Source organism: Papaver somniferum, chromosome 3 (assembly GCF_003573695.1).
Source record: "Papaver somniferum cultivar HN1 chromosome 3, ASM357369v1, whole genome shotgun sequence".
NCBI classification, from domain to species: domain Eukaryota; kingdom Viridiplantae; phylum Streptophyta; class Magnoliopsida; order Ranunculales; family Papaveraceae; genus Papaver; species Papaver somniferum.
The window spans coordinates 181,669,078-181,687,652 of record NC_039360.1 but is presented as its reverse complement, the minus strand read 5'-3'; the positions used below and the strand labels follow the sequence as shown (position 1 = coordinate 181,687,652).

Genomic DNA, 18,575 nt, shown 5'->3' with positions numbered 1-18,575 from the left:
TTTCCCCCCAACAAGGAGCATTTATTAAAGGAAGAAACATTCAAGAGAAAATAGTACTAGCTTCTGAATTAATAAATGAGCTTGAAGTCAAAAGAAGAGGAAGAAATTTTTGACTTAAAATTGACATAACTCAAGCATATGACTCTCTTTAGCTAGATTTTCTTGTTTCAGGTTATGAGAGTATTGGGTTTCTCGGAAAAGAACATACAATGGTTACATATTCTTCTTCAATCAATCTGCAAGAATCTCTGTATTGGTAAATGGTGGACCTGCTGGATACTTTAAAGTAGGAAGGGGCTATAGACAAGGTGACCCATTATCTCTATTACTTTTTATGATTGTTGAAGATGCATTAAGCAGGTTGTCGAACAAACATATTCCGCAAAGAAGTATAATTCTAACGGTGAATAAGAATGGTGTTTATCCATCCCATATATTTTTTTGCAGATGACATATTTATATTATGTAAAACGGTGAGGAGAAATGTAGGAAATTTGATGGCTATGCTGAAGAAATATCAAGCTGCATCTGGTCAAATAATTAGCATGGAAAAGAGTAAATGTTTATTAAGAGGATAAGATTTGCCTAACAAGTTCTATTCATTTTGTGCAATGTCTTAAAGTATCCTTTAAATTTCTTCCGACTCAAGTGCCCATTTGATTAGGGGAAGAATACTGTTACGCACAAGTACAGAGTACATAATTTTACCAAATTTTCTGCATCTTTTTCAGTTTATTATTCTGTTTCAACTCTTATTATTGCTAGAATGAAATCCTCTATATACGATTTTTGCATCTGATTTGGCAGTTTTTTTTTTTTTTTTTTTTTTGTATAAAATCTTGCATCCTTTTTATTACTGGATCACACGATTTTCATAAGCCGTTTTTAATTCCTTACATGTATAATATCCTGCCCACAATTTTCAATCCAAATACACTAGCTAATTTTTCAGGTGGGGTTTTTACAACCACAAGATTATTCTTTGAATCGTAAAAAACAAAAGCACGTTCTTCGGCAAATTGACAGCTATACGTTGTTACTATTTTCAATATTGTGTCATCAGTCCTCTACCAATTTTACTGCTCGGTTTTTTCAAAAATAAAGTTTTTTAGTGCATTCCAAATTGGTTATCCATAAGCTTGTCTAACTGCAAATCAGTGAACCACACTTTACCTTCATATGTCTTTGTGACCTTTTCATCCTTCTCAAAATGAGTATTCAGAAAGTCACATATGCCACTACAACTACATCTATAACTCGGTTCTTTCCATGTTGAACTTAATTTGACTACAAAAAAAACAACAACAGAAATTAAAGTATGTTTTATACGTATTGTGCACACACTGTTGGACATCAATATTAACTGGTGATCCTGTAAATACTAGTACTTTTCCTTGTTGTTTCCTGTTCTAATTAAGCAGTACCAAAATTCATTGATGAATCATGCATGCATACCAAAAATCAAACCTGTTGCACATTAAGCATTACAACGTAAGTTGTAATCTTAAATTGAAACAAAGATCAAGGAAATAGAAATAGTAGTACCTTTTTTTCTTATATTAGTGGCTGAAACTTCTACATCTTCTAGTTGTTTTCATTTCTTCGAAACATCTATTGCACATTAACCATTACAAATCTAGTAGAAAAACTTAAGTCATAATCCTTCCTTTACTATGCAAATGGCCAAAGTTTCTTCATCTTCCGGTTGTTTTTGTTTCTTCAAATCACCTATTTTACATTGAGCATCACAAATCTAGCTAAACATAAAGTCGTAAATCCTTTAAATTGAAACATAAATCATGGAAATTAAAGTCAAATCTAGTAAAAAAATTAATTCGCAAATCATTGAAATTGATTTTTTTTTTTATGGAAATTGAAATCAAATCTGGTAAGAATTAAGTTGTAATCCTTTGAATTGAAACAAAAATAGTAATACCTTTATTTATTATAGTAGTGATTGAATCTTCTTCATCTTCTAGTTGTTTTCGTTGCTTCGAAGCAAGTTTCTTTGCTATTGTTCACCTTTTTATTAGTATTATCGCCGGTACACCATTGTTTCTTCTTTGAATCTAAACTTTTTTTTTTTTTTTTCGGGGTGAGGGGTGGGGGTATGATAACCATCCGCCAAATCATCCTCCGAAACATGATTTTCAAACAGATATTCCTCCCCCGAATCAAAAGCGAAAATCTTCTCCCCCCACCCCGGATTCCTTTGAAGATGTATTTTCGAAGTACTGATCACAAAGCGTCTTATAGGGAACTATTCTCGCGCACAACACCGTAAACATAAGGGGGCGTCGTCCTTTCATAGATAACTTTATTCCGTACTTTCAAAGCACAAGACGGAAGAGCGCAAGCATCCAGACCCGCAATACATACATATAATATTAAAACAACAATGATTACTAAATGTGTTTTGAATGCAAAAAATTTGAAGCCAATCCCTCTTACCACCAACACTTGTGGCATTCCCCGTGGCTTGATAGCCGACTACTCATGAGGCGCTACTTAATCGCTTTTTGTGATTATCAAAAGTGGCGACGTACGATCTCTCATCCTTCTTCAACTAAGCGGTGGTTTTGGCGGCCTAATAAGAATACGTGCACAATAAATAACCAAGGCCACTTTTACCATATCCTCAGCTAGACATGGAACCGGTTCCGTCTCCCTAAACTTCAAGGAACGTAGTTTGTTTTTACTAGGAATTACTGGTTAATCCAGTATTAGGAGAACCGGTTACTCTATAGTCCAGCACCATGTTTTTGGACCAGAATTTTTATTCTCTCATCCAGCACACGTGCGAGTCCTTAATATCCTTTTTATTTTTTTCCTAAATTACCCTGCTGCAACGACAACTACTAAGAGAAAATCAAATCAAGTTTTGCTTCTTTCTTTTTTGTTCTTCATCTCAGATCTGAATCTCTCTCTGATCCTGATGTTTTATCTTAAATTTCTAGGGTTTAGCTCATATAGTTTGCTACAATCTCCAGATATTTTGCTATAATCTCTTTTATTCTCTAATTATTATTTTTTGTTCATTATGATCAACTCGATTTCATAATTTTGACGAATTTTTTTCCGTTGTTCTCTTTCTCGATTAGTAAATAATCGATATTCTATGATGCACATGGTACAATTTCATGATTTAATTCCGTTTTTATTCGTGTTTTAAGCGATTTTGTTGATTTTTTAAAATCAGATTTTGTAATCGACCTATTTTGTTCATTAAGTCGTCGTTTTGATTTTGACAATTTGTTTTAATGGTGCTTCGTTGAGTTAATTTGAACATTATTGTGTTTACTTGATAGATCGGTTAGCTAATTTTTTTTATATTCTTATTTTGATCAATAGAAGTAAGTTTGATTTTTAGACAGAATATTCGTTGACGCTACACATATTTCTGTAGCGATTTTGCGGTACATATTTGCATGTACTGTTTGTATAAACCTATTGAAGAACAAAAGATAAGTGAGTTTGAGGCAGATGAAAAGAGATTTAGGGAAACTTGACTGGACAAGAACAAGTTGCTCGGATTTATGTAAGTAATCATTGATTTTTTTTGTATAAATTTGGATATCAAACAAACACAGCTACGCAAGTGTTTTTTGCTTCATTTGGGTGGGAAACTATGCAAATTTTTCTTTCTTCAATTGGTAATTTTTTTATGTTTTTAGTCTTCTTGATGCTTTTCTTGCTTGTGGGGTTATATCTCTCTGATTAACGGATGTTGAAATGCACTGGTACCATTTTGCAGGCTAACTAGTAATAGGCTATCTATCTATTTAGTATGTTATTGATTTTTTATACAAATTTGTTTTTATATTGTCAATTGAGTACATATTTTAATGTATCGGAAAGGAAATGAACTATGCTTTTGATGTACTGTAGGGAAATGATCATCGATACATATACGGGTACATATTATTACTTTTCTTCGTACTGATTTTAGTCGTTTATGCATATCGTATGAGTTATGAAAATCATGTGATTGAGAACTTTATATGTCTATATTCTTACTTTTAAGCAATGTTATTCCTTGAAATTTGAGGAAATGGAGCTATGTGCTTGGTAGAGTGTGAAGTTCTACTGTCTTAGAGACACAATAATGCAGTGTTTCGACTAATTGTTAGAGTATCATAGGTGGGTGTCAATCTACTAGGTTTTCAGTCAGTACATATTGATATCTACTAGATTTTCTCATAGTACATATCAATATTTAATAGGTTTTTTTTAATAAAATTTCAGGTTAATTATTCTTTGGTATGTGGCTTTATATGATGTGGAATGTCCATTTTTGTTTACAGGAATTCATGATTTCTATTCTTTTGTATTTTTTTTATGATCCTATATACAATACATATTAATATGTATTATAATATGCTTTTTTGTGAGATCTATTTTGTGTACAGTATAACACTTGAATCAATACATATTTGTTAGTGTAGATGTAAAAAAGTCAGAACACTTGTATTGCATTTTGCAGATAATAAGATTTTATTTGTTTTTGGTGTATCCATAAGATGTGTGATACTCCTACAACAATACATATTATGTTGCTGATATGGGTTGCTATTAGTTGGTATATTTGGGATAGAAAGCAGACATTGCTTAGATACTATGATGTGTTTTGCTTTTCTAAGAAGCATGATAGTTCAATAGTGTTCTGAATATACATATGAAAGAAGTGAGATGATTCTGTTGCATTTTATCTGGTAAAATTGATATGTACTATTATTTTCATCTTTTGATTCGCTTTCTTTATTTTCTTTCTTATGTCATGTCATCCTTGGATTTTGTGAAAATGGGGTTGCTCTTTATTATGCATTAGATCCAGCAGTTTGTTCTCAGCCTAAACATTTTTTTTATAATGATAGGTACATATTCTGATTGTGTACCATTGGTTTACGGGGGTCGAGGGGGCAGCGCCCCCTCGTAATCATTTATTTCTCAGTAACATTAAGATTATTTTGTTTAATAAGTTATCCTCATTTTATTTTCCTGTTGAATCCTTCTCATATTCGTTGTTAGAATTATACAATAGTGGGTACATATTGATATCCACTATTGGAATCAAATACAACAATGGGTACATATCAATTGGTACACATCAATATGTACTGGGTTTTCAGTTCTTGTTTTCTTCAATATATATATATATATAGATGTATTGTTTTTTTCATTTTGAATCTCTTTAGAAATTTCTTGGTTTCCAATTTTTATAATCTGCTATATTGTATGAGATTCCTTCCCTTGTAAAACTTCCGATCTGTACTTAATACCTTTTCTCATTCGCAAGCATGTAAATTAGTAGCCGCAACTGACTTGTTGTGTGATTCTAGGGATTATGTTACTTTGTCATTCCATTGCACTAGAATTTAGAGCAACAATAGTCGTGATACTGAAATTAATTCTTATTTATCAATATGTACTAAGGTTGCAGTCAGTACATAAGATACCTGAAAGTCTTTCCTTCAAGACTTCTGGCGGTAAGTGGCTCAAGTGGAGAAATCAACTTGAGCCACTTATGTACTAAGGTTGCAGTCAGTACATATCATTATGTACCAGGGTTTCATTGAGTGATTAAGTTCATAATGGATAAGTTTATAGTTTTTATTATGTCTTTGGCAGTTGACAGTTTTGCGACATGAGTTGGATGAAATGAAACAAGCTACGGAGTCTGAGAAAAAGCTCAAATTGAACGAAGAAATAATAGCTGCAGCTATGGCCAATGGAGATGCATCAGACAAGACATTGAAGTTAGAGGACTTGCGGGAATCAAGGATGAGAGAGAGACTGAAGAAATCAACTTGGAGAGTCTTATATATCTTTGGCAGTTGAAAGCATGAGTTGGTTGAGAATAAGACAAGCTATGGTGGAAAATTCAATAAGGAAATGCTATGGCCGCTAGAGATGCGACAGACAGTTCCTTTGAGGTTAGCAGACTTGTAGGCATCAAGGCTGGGAGAGGGATCGACGGAATTATCTCATCAAATTGAAGAGTCTGATACTCAGTATACATACATATGTACTATGGTTTTACTCAGTAAATATCGATATGTACTGCATTTTTGCTCAGTACATATCAATATGTACTTGGTTCTTGCTCAATATGTACTAAAGTTCGTTAAGTTAAATATGTTTCTTGCAAAATTTTCTTATATATACCAGGTTTTTCAGTACTGGCAGATATGTACTGCAAGTATTTAAGGTTCATACTCTTTTCTTAGTCTTTTATACTAAGTCATACGACTAATATGTTGTAGTACTATAAGATGTATTGAAACACATTTAGTTCTTTTTTTTTCCAGAACCATTTGTATTGAAAAAATCTCAAGTTTAAGTTCCAATTTTTTTTATATGCGTCAGGTTTTGCAATACAATATGAACCCACAAACGACATGTATATGGAGCCTGCGCTTTAACTAGCTTTTCATTACAATACAATATGTATTGCAGGATTATACAAGAAAAATCAGTACATGACAATATATATTGCAGGATTATATAAGAAAAATTAGTACATGACATAATGTATTGTAGGATTATACAGGAAAAATCTGTACATGACAATATGTATTGTAAAAATGAGTACATTACAATACGTACAACATGATTATATTAGAAAAATGAGTACATCACAATACGTACAACAGGATAAATTAGTACATTATAATACGTACTATGGGATTATATTCAACAAATGTTGATACATACATGGTACTCTTAATACAACCTTGACGTACACCTTCTAGAATGCTCGCAACTTGCATATATTTTGGATACAAAGGTGGTGCTCACAGTAATTTGAGAACTTGAAATATGAAGGAAAAAAAAAACATAGAATAAAAATAAGGTACCGAATTATTTCAAGCAATAATGACTACATATCAAAATCCATAGTTGATGAGACTTCTTCCTTTGCATCTTCATCACCATTCCTCTTGGGAGCAATGTAAACCCAAACTCTTCTTAAAGAAAATACAGAATATATATACTGAAAATGATGAGAAATATGCATCAACAAGAACCAAAAATATTGTTGGATTAAAGTAACAAAGCACAAAAACATTTTTTCTTTCACAAGGTAGTACACATTAGTACATGTCAATATGTACTGGTTTATATCTTTTCTATTTTTTTACATAGCACACATCAATACATATTGTTAGATTATTCATAAAACATTAATCTAACTATCCAGTATTGTTATATCATACACAAAACACTTTTCTAACTATCCAGCAATACATATTGCTATGTAATGTTTCTTTTATGCTTGAGTAAGCATAATAACATGTACTGCATCTATAAATGATGTACATATTCATAACCTAGGTGGTTTATACAGTACATAATGATATGTACATCATCAAATTTCATGTTTAGTCCACAACTAGTCTGTATGTTACTCCACCAACAACACCAAACCAGTAATTCCTAGAATACATATCATATCAATAGTTGTAAATATTGGTATACACAACTACATACCAATATGTAGTGTTAGGATATACGGTCAACATCTGAGATGTGCATACCAATATGTAGACAAATACTAGTTCATACATACATACTAATATGTAGTGTTTAATGAACAAAAGTAAATCCATTACAATACTCAGTTCATCATGCATACCAATATGTAGGCATAAAAACAAAAAATAAATAAATATATGTAGTACATGAATAGAGATATGTAGTACATAATTTTTACCTTTATTCGGTGTTGCTGGTGGAGTAACAGCTTTAGTGATACTCCTTGTTGTTGGTGAATTAACAGCAGGGTTTTGTTTGATTTTTGCTGTCGGTGAATCATCAACAGTTTCTCATTTTTACAATCTGTTAGATAGGAAAATTGTGTCCAACAAATGTTAGATGCTGCACCATTTATAGCATTCACCAGAGCTTGGTTGTCAGAAAAGACAATGATACGCTGCAGTTGTTTTTGCTGAGATGTGCATACCAATATGTAGACATTCAAAAATTCAGTCACTCAGTCAGTACATATCTGTATGTATTATAGGAGCACACAACTTTTCACAGTACATATTATAGTACATTCAAATTTACTAGTACATATTCAAATTTAGGCAAAACATTCAAATGCCAAACCTTAAGCCATTGTTGTTGCTCTTGTTGTAAAAAAACTATCCAGTTTCGTCAGTACATCCAAATATGTACTGCAGTATATTCATATGCATACTAATATGTACTCCTACATATCAATCAATCACTTTTTTCTTCAATACATACGAATATATTTTCGGATCAATATAAACTATTGATATTCGTACCAGTACATATCAATACGTATTACAGGATCATACATAACAAAAAGGTTCATACAAAAATCAATGAATGCTTCAAATACATAATAATGTGTATTGTAGCATCAGTACATAAATAAATAAAAAATGGAAATGTTAGAAAGAAAGAAGTACAAATATTGTTGTTACAGAGATACATAACCATAGTTTCTCCAACGCCACCATCACCACCGTGCCAAAACTACTCCTTGTTTGATAAATCGCCGGCGCCATCAAAACTTTCATTCAAATACCAGTGAATTATTTCACCTGTTTTCATTTTTTCTCTTTCTTCATGGTTTCTTTCCAGATCTGTTTTCGGGTTTTCTCTTTAGCTTATCCTTCTAGCTTTCCGATGAATTTGGTTTCTATTGCTGATGATGATGAGTTTTGAGAGATGATTAAGCATGGGTTTAGGGTTGAATTAGTTGTTGGTGTTGTTGATTGAGAAGAAGAAACACAAACAGTTTTCTTCTGAAAAAGTAGATGAAGTTTTCGTCTGAAAAATAAAGAAGAAGAAAGAGATATACGGTCCACACGTGAGTGGTGAGGGTAGGCTAGTAATTTTAGGTATTTTTAAACCTTTTTGGACTACCGGATAATTTTTCTATCCCGCTGGACTACACACTAATCCCGGGTCGGGTTTTTGGACTATACAGGAAATTTCTCTTGTTTTTATCCGACACTATGGATTTGCGCCCATCACCTGCTAACCCATTACCCTGGACCATGGGTTTCTCTCTGAATAAAAAGAAGTCATACAAATCTCCTCGTTCGACTTTTTGCAAATTGGGGAAATGCTTGATCTTGAGGTTCGACACCCTCCCTTGACTGTAAGTTTTTTCACCCAACTGCCTAAACGAAAGACCCGTAACGGCCTCAAAGTATGCCTTTCAAAAACACAAGGCTCAACCTTCATTATTGAACCAGACTTCACCTTGCTGTGTTTTCTCGGGTTTTACACGGATCTTCCGAGCCATTAAATATAAAAAAGGAGCCAACGCCTATTTTCGTTTGTCCAACATGGCCAATTGCAGTTTTCCTGACCTGGGCTCGCCCAGTTCCAGGAAATATATTTGGCATCTTAATGTATTCAAGGAACGGTTTTTTTTGGGGACTATTCAAAAATGGTGGGGACTACTTTCCATTTTTTTGGGTGGATATTAGAAGCAATAATGAGTCACCCCTTATCTAACTTTTCTTCTAATAACAAACTTGCCCTTGATAATTAAATTAGTGTAATGATTAGTGAGTTAATTAATGATTAGTGAGATTAAATTAATAATTTGATTTTTTTTCAAAAAAAGAATTATAGAGAGGGAGAAGAAGAAGATAAAGATGATAATGAAGATGAGGGTTTTGGAAGAAAAAAAATTAGATCTTTTTCTTTAAGAGGCACAACAAGAGTATGATGTTTTGGGTACTCACAGATACTTCAAATTTAGTTAATGGTGCTTGAATTGGCCAAAACATTCCTAAAAATGAACAATTTACAAATTGATTTCGGTTTCGTTAACAAAGTTCGGTTACAACATTTGAAGAACAGGTAGCCGAACTCATTCTGCAAGTGTAGTTCGGTTAATGTTTCTAAAAACACAGGTAGCCGAACTCAGCTTTAATGGAGTATTTTCTTTCAGAGAAAAGTTCGGTTAGGAGAAAAAAATTGCGACGTAACCGAACTAAAAGTTCGGTTGGGAAAATAAAATGGAAAAATTTGCGACGTAACCGAACTCAATATATAGGTTTTCAGAGAAAAGTTCGGTTAGGAGAAAAAAATTGCGACGTAACCGAACTAAAATTTTGGTTAGGGAAAAAAAATTGCGACGTAACCGAACTTTTCTCTGAAAGAAAAAACCTCCATTAAAGTTGAGTTCGGTTAGTTCGACAAAGTTTTTCAGATAATTCCTAGCCGAACTTTTATCTGCAACTTCCATTTTCAACTCATTTTGATGATAACTTCTCATTTTTATAAAGGAAAACGAATGAAAAGTAATGGGTTTGTTATAATTTTGATTTTGATTTTGTTTTGTTAATGATTTAAATTAAGCTATATATAGAGGTGGCGGTGATGGTGATTTGAGGTGGTCGGTGGTGGTAGGTGGTGGTTGGTGGTGGTGAGCGGCGGTGGTAATGGGTAGAGGTGGTTATATATATAGGTGGTGGTGGTGTTGGGAGGAGGTGATTATATATAGGTGAAGGGTAGGTTAGTCATTTCCATACTTTATAACACTCCTTATAAGTATAAGATAAACATTCCTATTACAAAGTAGTCCCCACCATTTTTGAGTAGTCTCAAAAAAAGGATCTATTCAAGTTTGAGTAATTCGAAATATGAGGGAGTCACTCCCTGAACGTTTTGTTGGGGTAAATAAACCTACTGCATAACACCAAAAAAATAAAAAAGAAAATAAAAAATAAAAATGAAAAAGTTGCAAACATACAAAGGACATGTAAGTTATGAAGACCACCAGCCGTATCAAGAGGGAATTCACACTCAATGTAAGTTATTACAAAGAAGCTACTAAAATGAATCAGATCTTTTATACTAATTAAGTAAAGGGAAAACAAATGAGAAAACAATGGAAAAATAAAGTAAATCATGGATGGGGAACTACATCGTGTATTTGTTGTCTGAATACGGCCTCCCAGATCTAATAATTGGCTAATGATACAACTGTATGCATTATAGTTTAGAGAAAACTCCTAAGAGCATCCACAATGGACGATCAAACCTATATATTTGGTCAAGAAACGAGACACAGCGGGACAGACTATCGAGTAAAAGCTGGACCAAAGCCAAATTTCAGACTATATTTGGTCTGGGACCAAGACCAAACTCAAATATAGTCGAGCGAACGTATAAAGTGATTTTGTAATGGGGCGAACGTATAAAGTGATCATGTGATGGGGCGAACGTATAAAGTGATCCTTATGATGGGGCGGACATTATATGTGATCCTTGTGATGGGGCGGAAATTATATGTGATCCGGACCAAATGGGGCGGACATTATATGTGATCCTTGTGATGGGGCGAACATTATATGTGATCCTGACCAAATTTACTCTTCCATCCTAGTGTAACACCACGGACTAAACTCAAATTTGGTCGTTTTTTTTGGTCTTTGGTCTTTGGTTTTGATCGCACCACTGCAGTTGCTCTAAGTATGTCAGCCAACACTTCCAGATCCTGATACAAAAAATATGAAAGTTTATAACCATTTTTTTAGACTGCGAAGAATAAAAAATCAATCATAGTATCCCAGGTAAAAAATAATTCATAACATCATGATATGTAATTAAGCAGTGCATCAAAGAGGGTTCTAAAATGAAGTACAAACTAGAGACTTTGTTCAAGGTTTGCAGCCAAAGATCAGTATATGGACTCCCCTAATAAGTGATCAATACTAACAAGAACTAGCGCTGAACCAACTGGTTGTGTTCAGTGACAATACCAGTCCAGTGAACCAAATCAAATCTTATCTTATATATATACTAATATAAAGAAAAGATCCATTTTTGGGTGGTTTGGTGTAGCATGGCGGAATATCAGTACTACCCTCTTATCTAAATCTTAAAGGTTACATAGTAAGTAATAACATAAAGATAGAAAGGGTAAAATAGTAAAGTACGGAAAAAGTGAAAACACGGGCAAATAGGTTTCGCGTTCGAATCCCGTGCACACCTTCTTCTTCTTTTTTTTTCTCTTAAACACCTTCACTTTTTCTCTTTCTCTCTCGGCTCTTGGATTTAGGGATTCAACTATAGCTCTCCCGTCTCTCCCTTCTGGACGATCAGCCCAACAGAGTCACTATCACTCTCAACTCTTTCACATTTGATTAGATTGAACATGACTGTATATAAATTTTCCTATCGGATTCTTTTCCATTCTCCAATCTCACTCTTCCTTCTGTACCTGTATTAGCTTAAGATGTTGCTGCATTAGTAAAGCTTCTACTAATATGGAACTTCAGAGAGAACTAGAAACTGCATCTGATTCTCTAAAGGTATGATTTTAATTATGAATCCCCCAATTTTTTATCTTCTTTGTATTTGAAAGTAGAGTTTAGGGTTTCATATGATTATTCCCAATTTGATAGACCAATCTCTTCATCAAGTAACAATGATTTGAATATTTTTGGTTCCTCACTTTAGTATCACTTTATTTGTATTAAATTTCCAACTTCATATCTCATCTCATTGGATATTGGTTTTCATGCAGCGGAATGGGTTTTAGGATTTGAGAATTTTGCTGCAATTTAATTTCAGTTCTAATGTTATGAAAGTCAATGTAGAGGCAGTAAAAGTTTGGATGTTCTACAAAATACCAGTTTAATTTTGATTCTTTCTCCTTTGATTATGGTTTTTAAGACTTTCTTTTTTGTAGCACCCTCAATTAGTTTTGATGGATTAACTTTTCATTGTTTGTGAAAATGCATTAGAGACTGCCACATGTGAAATACGAGATGTTGCAGACAAAAAAATGGTTCTTTCAATAAAGAATTGAATTAAGCTTAATATTTGAACTTTGTTAGCTCAATAATTGAATTAAGCTCAATAAAATGGTATCACCAGGGCTTACGGGCCGGATCAACCTTTTTTATGAATGCAATTATCCGGCTTTGCAAAATTTAATTAAATTTCCATTTAGAATACATTTCAGACTGGCTCTAATTAGAAATCCGTCTCAACCTTTATCCCAGGCCTGGAATCTATACACTAAGTTTGTTTTCTGTTACCTCTACTAAGTTTGTCCTCTGTCACATGGGTACATTTGAAAAATATCGATTGGTCCAATATGGTAAAGAAAATTTTATTATATGAACGCCGTATGACAACATTTCCTAGGAATAAAAGCTTACGGACGATGCAGAATAGGATGATCTCTACCCAACTGGATTAATTCTGCATCCAATGTTGTTCTCATGCCGTGCAATGGTAATATGGGCTACCTATTAATATACCTTCACAGCTTCACTCTCTCATATGGATTTGTTGCATAGAGGGGAAATTCTTCCGTACATGAAACATTTTTGTGGTTGTGGGCAAACCATGTGATTAGATATATAGTTTCTATAGCAATTCTTCATTTCTCATGTATGTATTAACTATTTTCTATGGCCTATATTCAGTTGAAGTTTTCGGATGCATTAGAATTAAAGGATTTTGTTAAGCTGGCTCCAGACCTACACTACACCCTTAGCAGCCTTGGGATAACTTTTATTGTACTTGCTATTTTCTTGGGAAGATGTTCAGCCATGTAATCCCTATAGCTACTCTTTTTCTTACTTGCACACTGAAAGTACTTCATTATAGACTATAGGCATATTCCAAACAGTAGAGGGTCATAATTTATTTATTTTTGGATGATTTTAGAGTTAATATAGCATAACTCACATAAGCTTATTTGACAGAGAATGAAGTAAAGGCCACTGCTAGAGCACTATTGTTCTGTTTTTTAGCTATTATGATTTTTTTCTTCGTTTTTGTCTTCATTTAAATTTTACGGCTATTTCTGTACATTATGTTAGGTGGTGGCGGATTTAGAGGAAAAAACAGTGGTAGTGACAGTAGATTTGATGGAGGAGGTACCACTAAGTTCATAAATGAAGAAACTGAAAACGACCCATTGCTGGAAAAGAAAGAGTTTCATCTAAAGTTGATTCAAGTAAGTATTGAGATGTTGATTTTTGTTTGTCCACCAAATTTTATTTCATTTCAAGTAAGTATTGGGTGTCTATAACTCTGCTCAGTGAGATAAATGAATTGAGTTAAGAATGGGTTTCTACTCTATCAGTTTTTCTTTGTTTCGTTCTCTATCAATGAAAATTTTCATCTTTTTTTTGGTAAATCTATTGAATCTCAATAGTGAACTTATGGGTTATGCATCTTAGTTTGATGTGTCAAGAAGAAGAATTTCCATCTGTAATGAATAATTTTTTTACTGAGTCAGCCCGAGTCAGTTTGTTCTCTGTCACAAATCTCTGCTACTACTGTGAATTCTTTCATTTGATGGGATTTTGCAGAATTGTTGAGTGTTAATTATTGGTATTGGGATGAATTGATGCTAACTGAGTTTTTGTTTCGACCAAGTATACTCTATTCTTCATCTTTTTTTTCTGTTCTTTTTGATCCAATTTCTGAAAATCAAAATGATTCAATGGACTATTGGATGAACTCTGAACTAATGATTTGTTTTTATGGTTGTTCGAAATTTCTAATTAATTTGGTTGATTATCAAATTGTCTATTAATTTAATGAAATTGTAAAAACAAAAAACTAATTTTAGTTTATATGGACAAACATTGCGACGGATAAGATGCATATTTGTCATTATATAGAAGGTCTGCCTTTGGTCGGACAATTAGCAGTGGTGCTTCTGATTACATATGCGGAATCTTTAACTGAAATACTCTTAGTCTCAGTGTTAAGTCTCAATGGTTACGATTATGAATGAGCCGTTGGAAATTGCCTTTAGAATTGTTGTTTCACGTTTGTGATGATGAATTGAAGATCAATTTAACTTCCTAACCTTGCATCCTTCGGTATTAAAACAGTAAAGATAAATGGAAGGTGGAGTTCGTCGGAGTCCTAAAATCACTGTACTAGCTCGACTACGTGCGTAGCGTGAGAATGAACAGAAACGACATAGAGGTTCAATTGCTCAACTATCTTACCTTTGTAAGAGCAAAACGGGATTCAGTGGGCAAAGAGAATAAAGAAGCAGGGAAATAAAGATGGAGATAAAGCAAAAACAAGTAGTGGTGAGGGGACAATTGACCTTGACATGAATTTTCACCGCTTGGCGTTGACTTTGACAATTAACCGAATGTCGACTTTGAACGTTAATTAATACACAAAAAATACATTACGGAATGAACGGCAGGTCGCGCGTGCGTGTTATACCATAAACTCAACATAACAAATTTCTTCACTCACGGATGTATAAAGAATAAATTAGAATAACACAACTAAACTTATTCCCAATCGACAATCATTAACCAGTAAATCAACCAAAAACTAATGAATACGAATTAGTGGTCAAATTAAGCTCCAAAAGCTAATAAATTTATGATTTACTAATCAAGGTCGAAAAATAGATTTTGATATGGGAAGTTTCACCGCTGAAATTGGTGATCAAACCTAACTTTCACCTTCTGTAATCTATCAATTACGGAACTGATAAGTGAAACCTTAGAATTCTTTATGAGCTGAGAATAGAGAAAGAAAATTTTTTATTAGCCGAGTGTAGAGAAACAAATGTAATAAAATGACGTATGGTTTGTGCTTTTAGGTGTTGATCCTCCAACGTGCCAGTTGATGAGCACTCAAATACCCCATTGTCATGATTTTTTGAGTAGCGCTACGTTGACGGGGGCTGGGTACCGGGACAAATCCCGTGTCTCACAATCCCTGAGACCCGCTTGAACTTGCAGAGGGTGGGCTTATTGGTCCCACTGTAGGTCCCACATTTTTTTTTTTGTGTCTCGCGGCATTCACGGGATTCATTCCCCGGTGTTGTGATTTTTTGCGATGAATCCTTTTCTAATTTAGGACCTTTTCGTCTTGTGTGGCCATATTCAGCAATTTGCAATAGTACCATGCCACTTTGCGTTTTTCCAAGTTTAAAAAATCCAGATTTTGCAATTTTTACTGATTAAACGGATTTCTGTTGTTGCATGTCATTGAACTCTGGATCATTTTCAAGATGCGGAAATTCAAATTGAAATTGTTATTTTTTTTTTACTAAGTATGTAATACACGGTCTTCGTTAGACTTCTGGTAATAAAAGTTCTCATTGGTATATGATGAAGTAAACCAGACTATCATATGATCTTTCCGTCCGAACTTGTCCTAAAATGGGAGATTTTTGGTGGACCTCGTTGCTTTTTTACTTGTACCGTCACACGTAGTAGTATTGGTTATTTCTCCATGAGCCCGGAAGAACCATCTTTCATAAGCAATAACCATTTTATGTTCGAACAAAAACACACTGAAATTGATTTAAGAGATATCTTATAAAAGAGTTGCAAGCTTATAGCTGAATTAGCTAAATTATGGTCTGGGTCGTAGAACATGCCGATGATGTGTTAGGGTCATGGTCTAAGGTTGACCGTATGAAATGTTTACTAAACTGCCCTTATATAAGATTATGACATAATAGTATAATACCCCCTAACTGTCGGGGGTTGAAAAAATGCAATAGTTAGCTAACAGTTCTCTTATGGTCCCAGTTAGTCAACAACTCTAATGCATCGACAACATGTTTTACGACCTAGAACCTAATTTGGTTATAAACTTACAACCTATTTATAAAATCTCTCTTGATTTAACATAAATAAAGTGAGGGAGGATTCTTTCACACTTCTATTTCCATTCTATCTCACATTTTAGGCGTCTTTTTTCCTAAAAAATTCTAGACGGTAACAGATTTGAAGCTAATATTTTGGCTATATGTTCCTCCTATATAGCTCTACGTTCTTACCAAAAAAGAGCAAATTCCGAAAGGCGTAACATCAATATCTGCTATTTTGAAAATTAACCGCCGAAAATTAACGAATTTTCATCCGGTAAAATTAAAATCGATAGATTGCGAGGTTTGGTATTTTAGAATGTACTCATTTTTGGTAGATATATAGAGCATAGCAAGAATAATATATCTCCAAAATATTGGCTTCAAATCCGTTATCTTCTAGGATTTTTTTTGGGAAAAATACACCTAAAATATGAGATAGTGTGAAAATAGGTGAATAGATCCTCCCTCAAACAAAATACAACAGTAAAAAGAAAAGCAATATTAAATCTCGAAATGATACTTACTTAGGTAATAATTTTCTTAAATCTTAATTCATCCAATTCCTTTTCGAGTTCAGCTATCTTCTCAGAATTTTTGGCTATCTCATCACGGAGCGATTGATTCTCGTTCCTAAGATCTTCAAACTGACGTTGTATGCCTTCAATCTTAGCTTCAATTGCTTCGTCACTAAGCTCAAAAACACTCTCAACGACACGAACAACTCGCCATATGCTAACCACCACCAACAATCCTGCCCAATTTTCTTTTACAAATTCCAATATCAACGCACTAATCACTACCACACCGTCGATGACATTTCCCGGACGTTTAAAGAACGATGTACCCCAAGCCACAACTGAAACCAGCACTTTAAGCGTTAAAACACTCAATATGGCAATTCCTATCCAATGAAACACTTCATTTTCTTCCTCGTCTGTCTTAGCTTTACAAGAAACTAATGAAGTAGAGATATCAAGGACAGTTAAGACGAGATCGATTAAAAGAAGTATGAGTGAAGCAATATGAACTGGTGTCGATTCCATGAATTTTCCCAAACAAACTCTCCATGGAGCTCTATTCCTTCGGTTATGGTCATCTGCAGCATGCTCTTGGTTACCAAAAACAAGCTGCCACTTTCGTCTCCTTTTCCAGTTTTTAACAAGACTGTTGACTGAATTCTCGATCGGGATTATTATCGAATCCGCCATATGCTGTGTGCTTCTTGAATTTAAGAAGATGAAAACAGAATGAAGTAATAATTAATGAACTAGATCAATAAACCTTGAGAAGTTATCTGTGGGCATATATATATATATATATATAAACATGATTTTATACTTAACGTGGTATCCGTTGGTCAAAGACAAGTAAACTGCAAGTATTGCCATGTTTTTTGTATACTTTACGGTCAAGTTGCAAACTAACAGCCTTTCTAATACTACTACCATTGAAGTGAATGAGATAGTACACCCCACAAAACCCCACCAACTTCATCCTATCTTTCAAATGAAACATCAGTGTCTTCGAAATCACTCTTTGAAAGTCCAACTTGATAAAACAATCAATGGTATCGGCAAGAACAACAACAACAAAAAGAATAGAAAATTATTCATAATTGATTTACAACTATCGATATATCGTCAAACAATAATAATTTACAAATTTTTATTTTCGGCTTTGCTATCAGCTATGCCGTTAGAGCTGGAAGTAGCTGGTTCCTGTTTTGAAGCGCCTCAAATTGACGTTGTATTGCTACAATTTTAGCCTCCATGGCTTGATTACTAAGCTCAAAAACACTCTCCACCACCCTAACTATACGCCAGAGACTAACCAGCAGCAGCAACCCGGACCATTCCTTCTTCAAAAATTCTAATATCAACGCACTAGTCACAAATACACCATCAATGACATGACCTGGACGTACAAAAAATGATGTACCTGTTGCTACTTTCTTATTTTTGCATGATAGTACTGA

At 33.9% G+C, this 18,575-nt stretch overlaps 1 protein-coding gene and 2 long non-coding RNA genes across 6 annotated transcripts; 1 reads left to right on the top strand and 2 right to left on the bottom strand.

The window, feature by feature from the left end:
* Nucleotides 1–807: 807 nt before the first annotated feature.
* Nucleotides 808–2,381, bottom strand: LOC113361943. Of its 3 annotated transcripts, none has more exons than XR_003365428.1 (3): nucleotides 1,937–2,381; nucleotides 1,546–1,728; nucleotides 808–1,287 (listed from the first exon to the last, which is right to left on the bottom strand). It is a non-coding gene; the product is annotated as an uncharacterized LOC113361943 (long non-coding RNA). The 3 variants fall into 3 exon arrangements; XR_003365427.1 differs by having other exon boundaries at nucleotides 808–1,467; nucleotides 1,937–2,378; XR_003365426.1 differs by having other exon boundaries at nucleotides 808–1,728.
* A 9,653-nt stretch (nucleotides 2,382–12,034) lies between these two features.
* LOC113361942 lies at nucleotides 12,035–14,155 on the top strand. Its single transcript, XR_003365425.1, has 2 exons — nucleotides 12,035–12,311; nucleotides 13,836–14,155. It is a non-coding gene; the product is annotated as an uncharacterized LOC113361942 (long non-coding RNA).
* A 1,897-nt stretch (nucleotides 14,156–16,052) lies between these two features.
* On the bottom strand, nucleotides 16,053–17,886 carry LOC113361941 (voltage-gated hydrogen channel 1). 2 transcript variants are annotated; one of them, XM_026605012.1, is made up of 2 exons: nucleotides 17,125–17,886; nucleotides 16,053–16,297 (listed from the first exon to the last, which is right to left on the bottom strand). In XM_026605012.1, exon 1 carries the CDS (start codon nucleotides 17,806–17,808, stop codon nucleotides 17,125–17,127), a length of 684 nt encoding a protein of 227 aa, XP_026460797.1. In that variant the 5' UTR covers nucleotides 17,809–17,886; the 3' UTR covers nucleotides 16,053–16,297. The 2 variants fall into 2 exon arrangements, with proteins under 2 accessions (XP_026460797.1, XP_026460796.1); XM_026605011.1 differs by having other exon boundaries at nucleotides 16,054–16,255.
* Nucleotides 17,887–18,575: the final 689 nt, after the last annotated feature.

Bases quoted from the DNA above. Each gene is read 5' to 3' on its own strand.
- LOC113361941 (XM_026605012.1), bottom strand. From the start codon at position 17,808: ATGGCGGATTCGATAATAATCCCGATCGAGAATTCAGTCAACAGTCTT.